The sequence below is a fragment of the Euprymna scolopes genome, chromosome 7 (assembly GCF_053919585.1).
Source record: "Euprymna scolopes isolate OS-2025 chromosome 7, ASM5391958v1, whole genome shotgun sequence".
NCBI classification, from domain to species: Eukaryota; Metazoa; Mollusca; class Cephalopoda; order Sepiida; family Sepiolidae; genus Euprymna; species Euprymna scolopes.
In genome coordinates this window covers 118,590,423-118,608,823 of record NC_136488.1, presented here as the reverse complement: position 1 = coordinate 118,608,823, position 18,401 = coordinate 118,590,423, and the positions used below count along the sequence as shown (strand labels likewise).

Below are 18,401 nucleotides of genomic sequence, written 5' to 3'. Positions count from 1 at the left end.
GCAAGTTTTATTTTTGTCCCAATCCAAAGTGTCATTTTGGCGGAGCTGAAGTTCCCCACATTAAAACACAACCTTGCGTCAAATTCATTCCTCGTGTATAAACTATTCTTCTTTGAATGTGTGTGTGTGTGTGTGTGTGTGTGTGTGTGTGTGTGTGTGTGTGTGTGTGTGTGTGTGTGTGTGTGTGTGTGTGTGTGGTATTAGGCTAATACATCGATGGCTGTCGTTGAGTATTTGAAGAGAATGACTGGAACATGTTGAAAGATGCTAAAGAATTTCCAAAGAATCAGCATGGTGATGCGGATGGGGATAAGGTTGTAAAGAATTTTTTGTTGCCATGGTAACGAGAAGCAGCGGGGGTTCAATCGATGATTTGGAATTTCGTTCGATAAAGTCGATAAACGGAATAAATGCGCTTTACCAGCTGTTGCCATACACGAAGATAGGAAACAAACAGATAGATACAGAAATAAGAGGAGGTGGGAAGATGGGGATAGAAATAGGGGAACTTGGAAAGGAAAAGAAAAGAAAGACGACGAAGTGATAAAATAATTTTTTAAATGCATCAATACAATAGAAATTGCACTTACACATATTGGAAACGAAACGCATTTTGTCACTCATTATTGGAAGACGGTTAGAATCTTAAAAAGATATTTTGGTTGGAATGTATGATATAGCGGGTGAATGTATAGGACACCCATCAAAAACATACATAAATTGCACAAAAATACATAAATTGAAAAATATAGAAGCCTATATGTGTGTTATTTATACGGTATACATTTAAGAGACAATTAAATCGTACTTAGGTTTTTCAGCTTTCGATTCATTGGCAGTTTTAAAACAACAGCTAGCTAACTCAAAGGACTATTTAATACATTTTATGTAAATAATAATAAAAAAAAACACATATTCTGTTTTTTTTTGGGGGGGGGTCCGTTACGCACTTTAGTAGATTTTTTAACAATTTTTGTTTTCATTTTTGGAGAACTCCATTCGGAACGAGTAGAGAGAATGCGAAGAGTTGTTAAAGTTTCGTGGAACTAATTGGTAAAACATACCAAATTAACATAATAACATGAAATAAAACATTATCTAAACATCTATTGAATTAAAATATGTTTTGTATTTATATGAAAGGGTATGACTTAAATAACGAACCTTTTCGAAAATGCATGGCTTCTTTTTAACAAACTTTTTAATGAACCGTCTTTCTATAGAGAGAAAATTCTGAAATGAATGAACATTGTTATTATGTCTTAATTTATGTCTTAAGAAACGAACATTTTATTTACTAAAATGAAACTTTCGTAATAAATCAAAATAATCATTACAATTATAAATAGTTTGGAACAGTTGTCTCCCCTTGTTTCGTTATTTATTTATTTATTATTATTTTTTGTTTCATCATACAACATGCGAAAACATGCGCGAAATCCTGCCCTCATCAGCCGGAAACCAGTGTAATAACACAGTTTCAGTAGCTCAAGGTGATAATGTCACTCCTGATGCGACCAAGCAGTTTTCGCCACAGAGCAGGCTATTAAAAAAAAAAAAAAAAAAAAAAAAAACAGATCAACAAGTAAAAATTATAACGTCTGTTCAGGCTACAGTCTTTTCGCTCTGGACCAAATCCAACTGGATGCATATTGAGATGTGTTCTTAAGACGATCAAAGGTAATTTTCAGATTGCAGTCCGTGATTCCTATTTTTGAAAGAAACGAAATGACGGAGCATTCCAAAATCCACGACAACCAACCTGATTAGGAATCACATGGCGTCTCCAACTCTTTTCCATTATATATATATATATATATATATATATATATATATATGTGTGTGTGTGTGTGTGTGTGTGTGTGTGTGTGTGTGTGTGTGTGGAGAGAGAGTGAGAGAGAGAGAGAGAGAGAGAGAGTTTTTTTTAATTTCATTCAGAAAAACATCATTTTTCAGAACAGAAATTTATTATTTGGATAAAGAATACAGTTCAGATTGTATTCTTTATTCAAACAATACATTTCTGTTCTGAAAAATGATGTTTTTCTGAATTTAATTTTTTAAAAAAACTATAAATTCTATTTGCTGTATCAAGTATATTGAGCTATTATCCTTTTGGCAGGGACTATCTTATATAATATTACCTCAAAAAATATTCTGTAAGACTCGATGCCACACGATTAATTAATCTGTGTTCCTAATCACCTCAGGATTCTGATATATATATATATATATATATATATATATATATATATATATATATATATATATATATATATATATGTGTGTGTATATATATATATATATATATATATATATATATATATATATAATTCTGATATATATATATATATATATATATATATATATATATATATATATATATATATAATGGAGGCATATCAAGTCGGTGACAATTTATATATAGAAAAGAGTGAAGAAAGTACAAGGAGAGATTACAAAAATCGATAGGAGCCTGCTATCATGTTTGATACAATGTTTAACGAGTAACACAAATGTGACAAAGCGAGACTGGAGATGCGCCGCTGTACAACTCATGCTCTCTACGAATCCAAGTTATGACAACAAGACCATTGCCAGTACCCTCAAAATGCAAATCCTGGCGGTTTAACGCTTGAGGGCACAACTAAATGCATCGAACGACCCACGGTTATGGTCTTTGGTGCTGTTTTAAGTGAGAACAACATCATGCCACCTCACATCTTCGAAGTCTGCTTGAAAGTCAACACCAAAGTGTACCTGGATGTGCTGAAAAGTATAGTGATCCCCTCGTGCAATTGGGTGGACGCTGGCAGACCCTGGGGGTGGCAGCAGGAATCAGCGCCGACCCACAAGTCCAAAGCGACCCAAGCTTGGCTTCAGAAAAAGTGTTACGACTTTGTACTCTTTTCTCGCTGGCCCCCTCTTCCCTCTACACAAACCCGCTGAACTACTTTATTTGGTCATATGTCGAAAACATCACCAACATGATCTCCTACAATATCAAATCCAGCCTGATCGCCGCCATCCACTGGTATTCGTCGAGCTTCCGCTGGCGCTTGTGAAAAAGGTATGTTTCCAGTTCCGGACCCGTATCGAGGCGATGATTGAGGCTGAAGGCGGCTACCGTGAATAGGTGTCAGTTCTACTACTTAAATTGAATTTTTACATGACCAATGTGCCAAATTCAGAAATTCTCAATCATTAAACAAAAAGAATAATAGATGTAGATTACTCCGATGATCTTGAGGTCAGACACGATTTCTGAAACTATCAAACCTCAATCTCATTGAAGTAGCGACCAATGAGATTGATCTTTACGTTAATGTTGGCAAAACAGGATTTAATAACTAAAATCTAGAAGAAATTAACTGGAAAACGGTAAATAACTAAAATTTGTCTTCCTCGCAAGCAACACCGGGAAAAAGAAAATAAACTCTGCAAAGGCAAGTGATGTAGTGTAACTTCCAATCTTAAGATGGATTTTTAGGATCGCAGTGAACAACTCTATCTTGCTCTGCGGCTTGACAGTTTGGATACTGACTAAACAGCAAGAAAGATCACTTGAGGAAACAATTACATTTCCAATTCAGTATCGAGCGCTCTGGTTACCTTCAATCCATGTATGAAGACTGGTATATAGATCCGCTCGGTTCCAGGAGTGTCCCCCATTGGAAATTCGCCATCCAACTTTATCTCTAAACAAAAACCTATACCAGGACAAATCTTCATAGGGCAGGCATCGGTTCATATGCTTATATCCCTCTGAAGCCTCTATATTTACATGTTTTCTACCTCTCGAATAAAGAGGAAAGTAAGATTTTTTTTTATCTTTTTTTTTTTTTTACATTTTCACCCCAAACAACGCACATTACCACTTTGGTGTAGGGGGCTACTATCAGGGGCAACAACTACTGGGGTACTATGTAGGGATTTGGACAGCAAGATGTCGGTTCACGTTACACTTGAACTTCTACACGTCAGTACAGTTGGGGAAGCAGGGACCTGGAATGGAATTCCAGACTCTAGCGGTTCTGAGGAAGAAAGTACTGGAGTAGAAAGATCTTTTACATCTAGGGATCTCTACTGTGTGAGGATGGGATTTAGCTGCCTGTCGGGTTTGTCGAGGGTGTTTACATCGTGGGGGTACAAGTACTTGCAGTTCGTCAGAGCATTTACCATTAAAATACTTGTAGAACAGGCAGAGGGATGCAACATTTCATCGATGGGATAGAGGCTGAAGCTTAGATGCCAGTTCAGGGCCTATCAGATTGGCGACTCTCCTTTGAACCTTGTCTAGGAGCGAGAGACTAGTAGCAGACGCACTAGCCCAAATATGACAGCAATACTCCATACATGGGAGAATAGTGGCCTTATAGAGGTACAGGATACTTTCGGGTGTTAGTAATTTTCTAGCGCGGTAGCATTCTTCGCAGCGACCCTGGCAATGCTTTCAATGTAATTGTTCCAACTCATGTTTCCTGTAAACGTTAGGCCAAGAAGTTTGAAAGATGTACTCTCAGATAAAGAGTCGTTGGCTATTGGTGGTAGAGAAGGTTTCTTGTAATTATTGAAGGAAACAAGTTTAGTCTTGGCGCCATTGAACGTGACCATCCATTTTTGTCCCCATTCCACTACAGATTGGAGGTCATCCTCTAGTGTTTCTGCCATTTCTTTAGGTATGTGTTCATTTGTTTTCCTGTCGTGCCTGTTATAGAGTGTGGTGTCACCAGCATATATACCCATATCAGAGGCAATTTTGTCAGGGAGGTCATTTATGAATATTAGGAACAATAGAGGTCTAATGGAACACTCCCGCATTTATATCATATTGTTTAGATGTACGACCGTCGAGGACAACCTGGATTTTCTCTTGTCTAAGAAGGATTTAATTATGTTAAGTATTCTACTAGTGATACCGTGTGATCTAATTTTCCTGAGGAGACCCTCATATGTTATTTTGGCAGGTTATCAAAAAGCAACAAATGCAAAAATTGAAAAGAGGACACAAATCATGAGAATGTTATAATTTGTTTTTATTTTTATTTTTTTAAATAAAATCAACGGATAAGAAAGACGACAAAATGAAAGTCTCTTAAACTTTTCAATTGCAGGATAGCACGATGTGGTTAAACTTCTCAGGGCATTGAAAGCTGACAGTCAAATAATTTCTTCAGTCAGGAGGATAACTTATTTGCCGGAATATAAGAGTGAAAGTGCAAATCGACTAAATGCGGGTGAACACGCCAGTTTCAAAGTCATTTAGATCGAGCTTGCAGCCGTTAAAACACCAAATAAGTAATTTTAAAAGAAGAGAACCTTGAAAGAAATAGAGAATGAAAATGAATTCGTCACCAACCTTTCCACTTGGTTTCGTGTATATAAGGAATATAAATTCATACATGATGACTGCATGCCATCCATGGCGTCCTCTTTTTTCTTTCTTTCCCCCTTTTTATATTCTTATATTTTTTTTAACAAAAGGACCCCACAACTCGCAAAACTTGAGGCTCGTGTCCTACTTGATCAAGTCGTACCCCGGCTTGCAAAAATTAAGTAAAACCTACGGCTCGCAAACCCACAACGATCTCGTATCACAGGGTGCCTTCTTGCGAAGATGCAAACTTCCAACACGAACTCGAACTTCAACTCGAACTGCATTTCATAATTTTATCTCTGTTTGAAATAAAATATATCTCCATTTCTCTCCGTAACTTCCGGGAGTTAGTAACTCCAAACCGAAGTTCAAGTATCCATAAAATTCGCCCAGACAGTTGATTCATTTTAAAACGCTCTTGCCCCGTTTCTTGCATTTTGCCTTTTCCTGTTTGTATGACATTATGCATTTCCACTGCTTTCTTTAATCTTGGCGACGATCACACACGAGGGAACTTCCTTTCACGTTCACTGTTACTTCAGAACTAATTTCTCTAACATGTGTAGGCACGTTTCTTAGTCCACGCATTAAAACAAAAGGCTTAATTTGATTGGCCAAATTCTATCGCCTGATTTATAGTTACCTCAGATTCTACCTGTTTACATGACGAAGCGAAATAAGACAATGGCGGTATATATATATATATATATATATATATATATATATATATATATATATATATATATATATATATATATGTATATATATATATATTAAATAAACATGTATATACATAAACGATCACACATATATGTATGTATGTATGTATATATATGTATATATAAGTGCATATATGTATGTACACATATATGCATTTATATATAAACTAACAATAAAAAAAACCACTAACCTAGTTTTAAAACAGATCCTTTGTCCGATAAATGCATGCCCATTGGCTGATAGGAAGGGCGCGGTGGATACTAGAAAGCTGATTGGCTAACTAAAATCTCAATAGAAGAGGAGCATATAAACACGATAAACAACCACAGAATTCGCGCATAAGCCTGGAGAGTCCTAGAGTGGATGAAATGCGGAATATTCAGTGTAGCTTAATCGCCATATATATTTTATAAATTACTAACTAGCTCTACCTACGTATTGAGCATAAATCTATACTTTCGTATACTAATTTTATGTGAGTAAATTAAGTAGTTTTGTATATATATATATATATATATATATATATATATATATATATATATTAGAGAGAGAGACCCTCTGTTAAAAGAGACAGAATAGAAGAAAAACAAATTATTCTTTGCATTCTCTATTTATCTAAAATATGCATATAAAATCATAGATTATGTAAATAAAATTTTTATACATCAATTATTATCAATTTTTATGATTAAAAAAAATCTCTATTTGCCTTTTTGCTTTCCGCAACTACAATATATATATATATATATATATATATATATATATATATATATATATATATATATATATATATATATATATATATTCATGGCCTGAAGAGGTAATCTTCTTTAGCACGGGTGATTACAGAAACATGTACGCACATATGTAGCCATTAATGTTTGTATAAATAAACTTTATATATATATATATATATATATATATATATATATATATATACTAGCAAAAGTACCCGTCGTTGACTGGGTTCAAAAACAGCCTACAGAAAATGGACTCTGATTTATGAAAGTATGATAGGTTATGAAAAGGAAGGGTTGTAAAGAGATAGCTTCGAATTTGGGGGTATCAAAACCAAAGCAAAATATGATGAAAGTTAAAATAAAATAGATAAACCCTATAATTTATTATACCATACCTGTTCACACTGAAACACTTATCACAATATTCTGTGGATCTATATTAAAAAAACCTTGTTAAACTTTGTGACATATTTCCATTCTATGGAGGTCAGGTGCGAACGAACACCCCATAATTTTATTATACCATATTTCTTCAAACTGAAACATAATTATCAAAGTATACTTACGCAGATAGATATGAAAAGTCTTTATTAAAGTTTGTGCCTATTTCCATTCAATGGAGGCTAGGCGCGAACGCAGACCGCACAATTTTATTATACCATCCCTATTTAAGTTAAAACATATTTATCAAAGTATTATTATGTACATCTATATCAAAAACACTTGTAAACGTTTATTTTATTTTTTTTATTTTTTATTCCCATACTTTGTGGACCCGGCGCGTACGCAGACCCCACAATTTTAATGAATCATAATTATGCCTGTGTCTCGGTACATCTTCTATCATTATATGTGATCAGTTTTCTATAATAGTCAACCATATATATATATATTTGTTTACTGTTTTTCGGAGAAAGAATTCCAACAAAGTGCTCGATTACAAAGAAAAACGTTTTCGATATAAGAGCTTAATATTTATGTATTTAATTGTACAGAAGTTCAGAAAAAACCCTTAATGTTGGGCTTGAAACCGACGGTACCAATGTTTTTCTGAACTTCTGTACAACTATATATATATGTGTGTGTGTGTGTGTGTGCATGTGTGTGTGTGTGTGTGAGTGTGTGTGTGAAAGTGTCTGTCTGTGTGTGTATCTATGTATCTGTGTGTCTGTGTGTGTACATTTCCCTACACAATAACTCTGTCAATTTTTAGTCTACAGACTCGAAATTTGATATACAGGGTACTGAGATTTGGGAAAATCGATGTGATCGGTTTTTAGCCAGAAATTTGGCGATTAAGGGGGCAAAGTTCAACGATTTGACATTTGAGAACTCTACCAAACTCCTCCGAGAATTTTCGGTGTAAACACTTGAAATTTTAGATATAGTTTCCGTGGACATGGATTTAACTTAATAACTTGATTTTAACCAAAAACAATAAATGTTAAGGGGTCATAATAGGAGCCAAAATTTAAAAAATTGACCACTTTTTTTTTGCTCAACATACATCTCCAAATACTCGGGCAATACCGGGCATCCATGCTTATATATATATATATATATATATATATATATATATATATATATATATATATATATATATATATATATATATATATATATGAAATGGACTCTCCCGTCGATGTATGAGTTTCCACCACGACATCTAAGTTACTCGGAAATACACACAAATGATAAAAGAGTAAAGGCATTGTGTATATAATCCACATTTTTTGGTATTACTGTTAACCTCCGTCGGTGTAGATGACTGCCACAGGACAGAGTATGCAGTAGACCGCAGGTTGTTACATCAGAGTTTCCTTCTGCATGTTTAACGAAGACTGCGGGTGCATCTTTCCCAGTGAATTAATGCACCTCCAGATACCAACATAGACATTTCTACAACTCAATGCGGTACATACCGCACCTAAACTCCCAAAATGGTCACCAATCTGGTACTGGCCAGGCTTAACATTGCTTAACTTCGGTGATCTGGTGAGAACCGGTGTGTCATCGTGATTGTGCCATATATATATATATATATATATATATATATATATATATATATACTAGCTGTAACCTGCCACGCGTTGTTGTGACTTAAATTGGCGCGTTGGAAAAAGTTCCAGAATGAGAAAATGCATATTTCTTATAGGTTTAATTTTCCATTTCGTATGAGTACTCAGTTTTTGTTGTTCCATTTTTTTAGCTAATATAGAGATTTTCTGGTTTGGTGACTCTTGAATACAATTTATGTCCATATGAAAAAACAGTCAGTATGTAACTGTAAGCCACACAATTGTAAAGCTTGTTCCCTGTGCTTTATTGAGGGTTATTGCAAACGACAATAAAACTGGAAAGTGCAATTTCTTAAAGTGTAATGATGTATCCGATGGAATCATAGGAATGCATGGAATGGAGATATAGTCATCTGTAAAAAGTCCTGTTATGATTGTTGTTTCTATGATATTATTTGTTAATTTTTTTTTTACTGCAAGCTATGTGCCATTGCAAAGCTTGGATTATTTTATATTTCACAACATGCTAATTAGTACGCCAAATTTCAGTTGCAATACAGGCGGTGGCATTCCTGGCAAATATAATTGTTGGATAATTTACCACTTTATCTGCTATCACAACAGTGTCGATGGATTTGTATTTGACTACTTCACTTGGAATTTTACATTGAATATAACGTGGACGTCTTTGTATTGTCCTGCAAGAATAGATCGTTCACTTAGTCAAGTGGAATTCTTATAATTTGAATTTCTGCAAAAACCTTTTAAACTAACTCTTCTTTTGATGCAATAAAATTACAGAAGTTAAAAGTCAAAGAATTTTGTCCTTATCTTTGATCAGCTGGCACTTTTCCGTACCCAATTTCCCACAAGTGATGCAAAAATTTCTGTGCGGATAAAACAATCTGCAACTGGACATGCATATTTTGAGTTAAGTTTAATGTCTTCACATGGCACAAAAAAGTAGAGTATTTGAGGCAAGCATCTATTTCATCTGCTGGTGTTGATTGAAGAATAACAGGTAACATTTGTCTGACATCTCTTGCAAGCAATAATACTGCATTCCCAAATGGTCTGACATTGCCACGCAAATCTTGCAAGGATCAACCAAGAGCCTGAAGTAATTTTTTGCGTACCATTGTGCATTCATCCTAAACAATAAGTTTGCATTTTTGCAATATTTTCCCCCATATTGGATGTTTTGGAGATGTCGCATATGAGATTTTGGAAAAATTGAATGTTTCAAAGTAGAATAAATAATTCTTCTACTTGGTAGCAAGGTTGCAGGTATTCCTCATGCAGCAAGGGCTAAGGCTATGTCATTTTGTTACCGAATAGCTGCTAAAATCAATTTAATTAGAAAGGTTTTACCGGTTACTTCTGGTGCTGTTCAAGGTAGCAGTAATTTCCAAATAACTTCTATTCTCACAGTCAGTAAAAGGTGACTAAAATAGGACTTATCCATGTTTTGACAATGCCTTATTCACTGTAATTAATTTAGGAGACTAAAATTGGATGAGGGATTTGAGATGGACAGATAGAGAGGAAGATATATAGATAGAAAAGAGAAGGTGAGAGGAAAATAGAGAAAGAGGAGGAGATAGAGAGAGATAAAGGGATTGATAGATAGACAGAGGGAGGGGGATAGTTAGAAACAGAGAGGGGCGAGACAAAGGAAAGGGGACAGAGATAGAGGGAGAGAGAGAGAAAGGGGCCCAAAGAGAGATGGAGAGGGTGATATAGAGAGAAAGATTGAGTGAGGGAAGGGGAGAGATGGATAGAGAGAGATATTAAGAGACAGGGGGGAGAGAAACAGAAGATGAACTACACTTCACCGTTTTTTCCTCGTTCAGTAGAGAAATCTTTCGAGACTGAAGCAATTTTAATTTTTTGTTACTATCCAGAGTACCCTTTTTTTTCGGGAGCTAGATTTTCCACGCATCAGAAACCGACCGGGTTATCTGTACTTTTACCTAACAAATTAATAAAAGAAAAAGATATTGTAAAATTTGAATTTAGCGTGAAAATACTATTTTTTAAAAATAGCACGATAACATAAGTGCATAAGTGCCACTTTATGTATTCCTTGGGCGTCGAGTTCCATGGCGACCAGCGTAATTATTTAATGATCGCTCCCTTACCCCCCTAGTCAAGGCTAATGCATGCGCACGTAATATTTTTCTATTTACTGATGTTGAGAACACTACCAAATTCCTCCGCCAATTTTGGGTCTAAACACTTGAAATTTTAGATATAGGTTCCTTAGACATGGAGCTAACTTAATAATTTGATTTGAGCCCAAAACAATAAATTCTAAGCGGTCATAATAGGGGTCAAAGATTAAGAGAAATTGACTTTTTTTTTTTGCTCAACATACACCTCCAAACACCCGGGCAACGCCGGGCTGAAATGCTAGTATATCTATAAAAGTGAACATGTCTGTTTGTGCGTCTGTGTATGTGTCTGTGTACATTTCCCTATGCAATAACTCTGTCAATTTTCAGTCTATAGACTCGAAATGTGATATACTGGGTACTGAGATTTTGGGAAATCGATGTGATCCGTTTTCGGTCAGTAATTTGGCGTTTAAGGGGTCAAAGTTCAACGATTTGACCTTTGAGAACTCTACCAAACTCGTCCGACAATTTTCGGTCTAAACACTTGAATGTTTAGATATAGGTTCATTGGACATAGATCTAACTTAATATCTTGATTTGAGCCCAAAACAATAAATGTTAGGGGTCATAATAGGGGTCAAAGTTTAAAAAATCTACCCCCTTTTTTTTTTTTTTGCTCAACATACACCTCCAAACACCCGGGCAACGTCGAACTGAAATGCTAATATATATATATATATATATATATATATATATATATATATATATATATATATATATAAGTGAAAGTGTCTGTCTGTGTATGTGTATGTCTGTCTGTGTACATTTCCCTATGCAATACCTCTGTCAATTTTCAGTCTACAGACTCGAAATTTGATATACAGAATATGGAGCTTTGGGAAAATCTTTTTAATACGTTTTCGGCCAGAAATTTGGCTGTTAAGGGATCAAAGTTCAACGAGTTCTTTGAGAACGCTACCAAACTCCTCCGACAATTTCGGGTCTAAACACTTGAAATTTTAGATATAGGTTCCTTGGACATAGATCTAACTTAATAACTTCATTTGAGTCCAAAACAATAAATTTTAAGGTGTCATAATAGGGGTCAAAGTTTAAAAAAATTGACCTCTACGGTCTCTACCAAATTATTCCAACAATTTCTGGTCTAAACATTTGAAATTTTGCATAAAGGGTATTCAGAGATAAGGCAAGCCTTTTAATCAGTTTGGGTCGAAAACTTGAGCTACCAATATATAAATGTATGTATGTTTGCATGTCTGCCTAAAACTTTCGACAGAGGCGATGGATTTTCACAAGATCAGTATCGTTTTTAATCTCGACCCTTCAGACAACAAATACCGAAAAATTGACTAAAAACAATTATTTCTTCACCCTCAGCTTGGCATTTTTCTACAGGGAGGGGTCTCTTTTTTCGCCAATATTTTCGAAAGTCCTCCCCTCTTTTCGATTGTCTAGCCTTAATTTAAACCTACGTTACTTCCGGTTTGGCGGTAGTCGTAACAGCAAAGACGTCAGGGTTTTTAACGCCGGGCACCCATGCTAGTATTTATATATATATATATATATATATATATATATATATATATATATATATATATATATATATATATAGAGAGAGAGAGAGAGAGAGAGAGAGAGAGAGAGAGAGAGAGAGAGAGAGAGAGCGAGAGAGAAAGAGAGAGAGAGATTTTTTAACCCTTAAAACTTTACAAAAAGAAACTTATTTAAGTTTTATATTTTTTATCATTCGTTAAAAAACTATTTAGTCAGTAAGTCATTTAATAACCTGCAATCATTGAATCAACTTGTTTTCTCGAATTTACTAATGGTAATTTAAGGGATCATCAGTTCTTTACCATGAAATACTGTTTCGGGATTTTATATACAATTTATATATATATATATATATATATATATATATATATATATATATATATATATATATACTAATAGCAAGTAAGCTACAAAAAATAGTTTGCTTTATTTACTAGGGAATTAGCAGACTAAATGTATAAATATCCATGCTAAGATACGTTTTTCAGTTAAGCCATTGAGAACAAACTAGAGTCTATAATCTTATGCTACCACTTTGAATATTCTTTTCTCAACCAATACCCGCCCCCTTTTTGTAAACAATTTTAGAGCTTTTTATTTCTAAATCGGTCAAACAAACAATGAGTGGACTTGGCATGACCCATATATATATATATATATATATATATATATATATATATATATATATATATATATATATAAATATATATATGTGTGTGTGTGTGTGTGTGTGTGTCTGTGTCTGTGTGTCTGTGTCTGTGTATACGTATATATGTATATATATATATATATAATTAGTTTATGTATGTACATAAAATGTTATAATAAGATATAATATTAAATGTATCGATTTTCAGTATTTATTTCGACAGTGATTAATACGTGAGTAATTACTATGACTATGACAAGAGATTATTTTTTCATTATTTTGACTCTCGAGTATATATATGAGTTAATATCATATGTTTTTATATAGAGTGATCTGGTTCTCGATTGATTAACTTTGTCTAGCTGTATCGAGAGTCAAAACAATAAGAATATTCACATGGCATAACCTTTGTAATTATAAAACATCAGGGCAAACATCAACCTATGTACGAGGATCGTTCAAAAAGTGATGCATCTTATTTTTAACTAGAAAAAAGTTGAAGAGTTACCAAGACGTGAGTGGTATCATTAAAACGAGCAGCCTTTTGTGCTACAGACTTTATTTTTGTACATAGTCACTACAATTCTCAATGCACTTTTGTATTCTTCAAATAATTATCTATAATTTATAATTGTTTCTACTTTTTAAGAAATAAGTTCTTAAAAGTTGAGCACCGTCTGAGAAATAAAAGACGTCGGTTGGCCTTACGCGAGATCACGATTTACGGTCGCTAGATCACTTTAAATCGTCTTAATAACGTTAAGCCTGTGTTTGGCTTTATAGATGTTAATTTTCCCTTAATTCTCATAACATACCTTGCTAACTTTACTTGCTAATGGAGTCAAAGTTGGATTCATGGCAGGGTTTGAACCATTCGAGCATTCGAGCAGCGGAAATCGTCACTTCCTACACTGATGATTACGAAAAAACATGAAACAATAGTGTCTGCAGGTATAATAAATAATTATTTATAATTTATATATATATATACATATATATATATATATATATATATATATATATATATATATATATATATTCGTTATTCCACATATGCTGTAAAGAAGTATTTTCAGGGCTATAGGTGCTATAATAAGCATGAAAACAATGTTATGTAGTTTTTTTTAGTTTATTATATTTTGTTTGGATAGTTGAGCAGTCCTCTGCTCTTTGTCAAAAAATTTAAAAAAATGAAACAAAGATTGTACGAAATATCAAAATAATATATAATTAACTGAATAACAGCAACATCATTTTTATAGTTCTTACTCCACCTATAACCCTGAATATATATATATATATATATATATATATATATATATATATATATATATATATATATATATATATATATATATATATATATATAGAGAGAGAGAGAGAGAGAGAGAGAGAGAGAGAGAGAGAGAGAGAAAATAGTGATGTGAGTGGAGGGGAAATACCGTATGACTAAAACAAATTTTTTTTCTATCCAGAATGCTCTTTTTGAGGGAGCTCGATATTCCCCACATTAAAAAACGACCTTATATCTAACTCTACTCTTATTAAAAGGCAAGTAAATAGGAACATTATTTACATTTGCAGTTTCTAGAATTCAAGGGAATTCAGGGTCAGCAATGACTCTCTGTACGATCATTTCAGATACTATTTGAATTTTTATTTTATTTTCATATATATATATATATATATATATATATATATATATATATATATATATATATATATATATATGAAAATGAAAAGAATTCCAAATAACATATGTGTGTGTGTTAATTCTAATATGAACTTACTTCAGCATTTTGCAAATAGAAGTTCAGTTAAAACATAAACATCTTTAACTTATTTTACAAACTTCCAAATGTTTTGCAAGAAATAAAAAGAAACATTTGCATAAATTGTATTAGTTCTGACAATCATTAAAACAACAACAGCAATAATAATAATAATAATAATAATAATAATAATAATAATAAGAAGAAGAAGAAGAAGAAGAAGAAGAAGAAGAAGAAGAAGAATGATACTATTCATTTGTTTTTATTTACGATATCGAGACTGTCGGATAGAAATGTATTTCTGGTAATCGGACTCACCGTGAAATTGTCCCTTTTATATTATATTTTCTCTAAATATAAAAGGCACCTTTATGTATTTTATGTGTCTGCGAGTGTTCTTCGGCAGGTTTTGTGTCAGAATATTTCCGATAAGTACCGAATATCGATAATCGAAAAACTCTGATTAAAGAAAGAACAATCCGATTTTGATCAAAGTTAACACTTTTATACAGTCTAACATTAAAAGTGCATTTGATAAGTTATATCACTGAACAAGCAGAAGGGGCCGGCGTATAAAATCAACAGCAGGTTCTTTGATAAGACAGGGGCTCGTTCAAACTGAATGTTTCTGTTAAGAGTAGACTCGAACTATGATGTTTTAATTTTGCATTTTAAACAGGTCGTTATATAAAAATAATTTCATATAAATCAACCGTAGCTTCTTTACAGTGCATTGTAGACTGTATGTGTGTGTGTGAGAGAAAGAGAGAGAGAGAGAGAGAGAGAAAGAGAGAGAGAAAGAAAGAGAAAGAGAGAGAGAGAAAGAAAGAAAGAGAGAGAGAGAGAGAGAGAGAGAGAGAGAGGTGATTGTACTAGATGGATAAGCCAACATCCATCTAAATATGTTTCGAAACAAAAAAACACCTGATGAAATACTTCATTTCGTTCCGCCATGTACCTGACTTTAAATAAAAACATTTTAAAATAAAAAGAAAAAAAAGAAACACGAAACGTAATTTGAAATAGTTCGTCGCTTCTTCTTACCATGAGATGTGAATGTCTGCTTTGCTAGGCATGTCGAGCAAGGGAATGTCTTCGTGACAGATTTCCGAAAATGCCTCAACGCTGAAGAAGCCAGCATGATTCCAGTTTTTGTGAGTTCCACTCTGCTCGTGTAAATACAATTCCGTCTCTCTCTCTCTCTCTCTCTCTCTCTCTCTCTCTCTCTCTCTCTCTCTCTCTCTCTCTCTCTATTTCACACACACACACACACACTTTCACTCTCGCAGTTGTTTTAGGCGACCGTTAAATACGGGCAAATAGCGTGAGAATAAAGCGGTTTTCTAGCTGTAATAACACATTGCCGAGGCTGCTCGTTATTATAAACGCTGGAGCTCACACACGCACGCGCACTATCGAAACAAAGGAAGGATATACAGACGAACGAATGAATGAATGAGTGAACAATACGCGTAAGTGGTGGTAGTAATAGGAAGGTGGTTGACAGAGGGTTAAAATTTAAATACAAAAGAGGACGTGAAAAGAGTGGAAGAAAGAGATGTCCCGATAAGGTGAAGGGGAGACAATACAAAATCTAGTATTTTTGTGTAAATGTGCTAGCTTTGGAATTTGAACTGAGAAGCTGTTGTAGTAGTGGTTTTTGTTGGATTGTCGTCGAGATCATCTGATAGTAGCTGTACTACTTTTTCTGAATGGTTTCTATGCTATATTTCTGTACCGTAATAACTGCGTATACAATAACTGTATACGCAATGATAACATGCGTGTGTTTCTTTACTTCTTCTGCAAAAGGTCAAGACACAAAGTCAGATAAGGTTTTTAAAAAAATATATCTGACAAGGTGAAGTATTCTCTGGTCAACAAAAATACCTGATAAGCCCCGTCGACATTTCTCGACAATTAGTCCGACAGTAGTTGTGCTTGTGCTGCTGCTGTCAGATTGTTCATTGCCAGGATATCCACCTTTCCGGCTATTATCTTTTCCTTTTTTTTAATTTATTGCTTATCGCATGAAGTTAAAGAAAGAACGTAACGCCTGGGAGATTAGGGTCCTGATAGTGAGTAGAATCATAATCCAGCCTAACAGCAACAAAACCACTGTCGAACAAAGTCGAGAAATGCCGACTAGACTGATCAGACCAGATTGTCGAGAACGTGTGCTTCCGCTGTTTACCCTCCTATCCACGACGGGAACATGTGACACAAGGTTTGGAAAGTAGGATTTGAATATCCAGCAATCTAAAGGAACATCATTCTGGCTTGCAAAAATGCATGGACAGCCCTATCAGCATTACCCAGTAGGAGCTCCCCAGTTGATTAGCTCTTGAAAGGTGAGAAAACAAAGCTTGGGAGGATGAATCCCTTGCAAATGCAGAGAATCATACACCTCAGATGAACAGAAAACAAAGCACTTCAACAATGACATCGATTCTGGTGACTTTTGGACCGAGGAAGCAAAAAAAAACACAACTTAATCAAAATTTTATTTATTGTAAATTAGGTATCTCCAACGGGTACCACGGATATATATATATATATATATATATATATATATATATATATATATATATATATATATATATGTGTGTGTGTGTGTGTGTGTGTGTGTGTGTGTGTGTGTAACACGATGTAACTGTAATATAAATTAATTTTATCATCATCATTTTTTTAACCATTTAAGGGAAGAAGCTTACTAATTAGCTTTGAAAAAAAAATTCAGCGTACGAAAATAATTAAAATGCGAGATTAAAATTGTGCTTATATTATCGACGCCTTGAAACCACATTCCTTTGTGATTATTATTTTGAAAACGTATATACACGTGTTTAGATAAAGCAAAAATCTATTAACGATCAGATTTAGATAAAGCAAACATCTATTAACAATCAGATTTTCATTAAATTTTCGATAACTATTCATTTTTCATTTAAAATTTAATTTATATTTTAAAAGCAGTCTTCGTTTAATATATGAGGGGACATTTTGTAGGGTGGGTAGGTAGCCTCTCCCATATTTCATTTTTACGAAAACTAAACAAAATAAATTTAGTTTGAACAAAATTCAAACATTTTATAAAGCTGAAAGGTTTAAATCATTAAAAAATATTTTTTATAGACACGGTGGTGCAGAAATAATAGATATTTTTAAAATTTTGCATCATCGAAAATGGATATCACATGAAAGAAATCATATTCAACACTTGACTTTATAAAATGGTAAATTTGAATAAATTGACAAAAATATTATCTCATTTTCAATAAAATCCTATATTTCACTAGCCTGGGTGCCTGGTGTTGCCCGGGTGTTTGGAGGTGTGTTTTAAGCAACAAAAAGAAAAAAATGGTAGCAGGCAGACAGACTCAAACCCGTACCGCGAAGGAGGAAAAGAACGTGAAAAATATAAATAAATAAA

The 18,401-nt window shown here is 33.8% G+C and overlaps 1 protein-coding gene across 1 annotated transcript in view; it reads right to left on the bottom strand.

The window, feature by feature from the left end:
• LOC145279911 (4-aminobutyrate aminotransferase, mitochondrial-like) overlaps positions 1-16,358 on the bottom strand; it is an 84,145-nt gene extending 67,787 nt beyond the window's left edge. Inside the window, exon 1 of the mRNA XM_080131468.1 lies at positions 16,013-16,358. Coding sequence (XP_079987594.1) covers positions 16,013-16,109 — 97 coding nt within the window. The 5' untranslated portion in view covers positions 16,110-16,358. The remainder of the gene's footprint in view (positions 1-16,012) is intronic.
• Between the last annotated feature and the right edge of the window lie 2,043 nt (positions 16,359-18,401).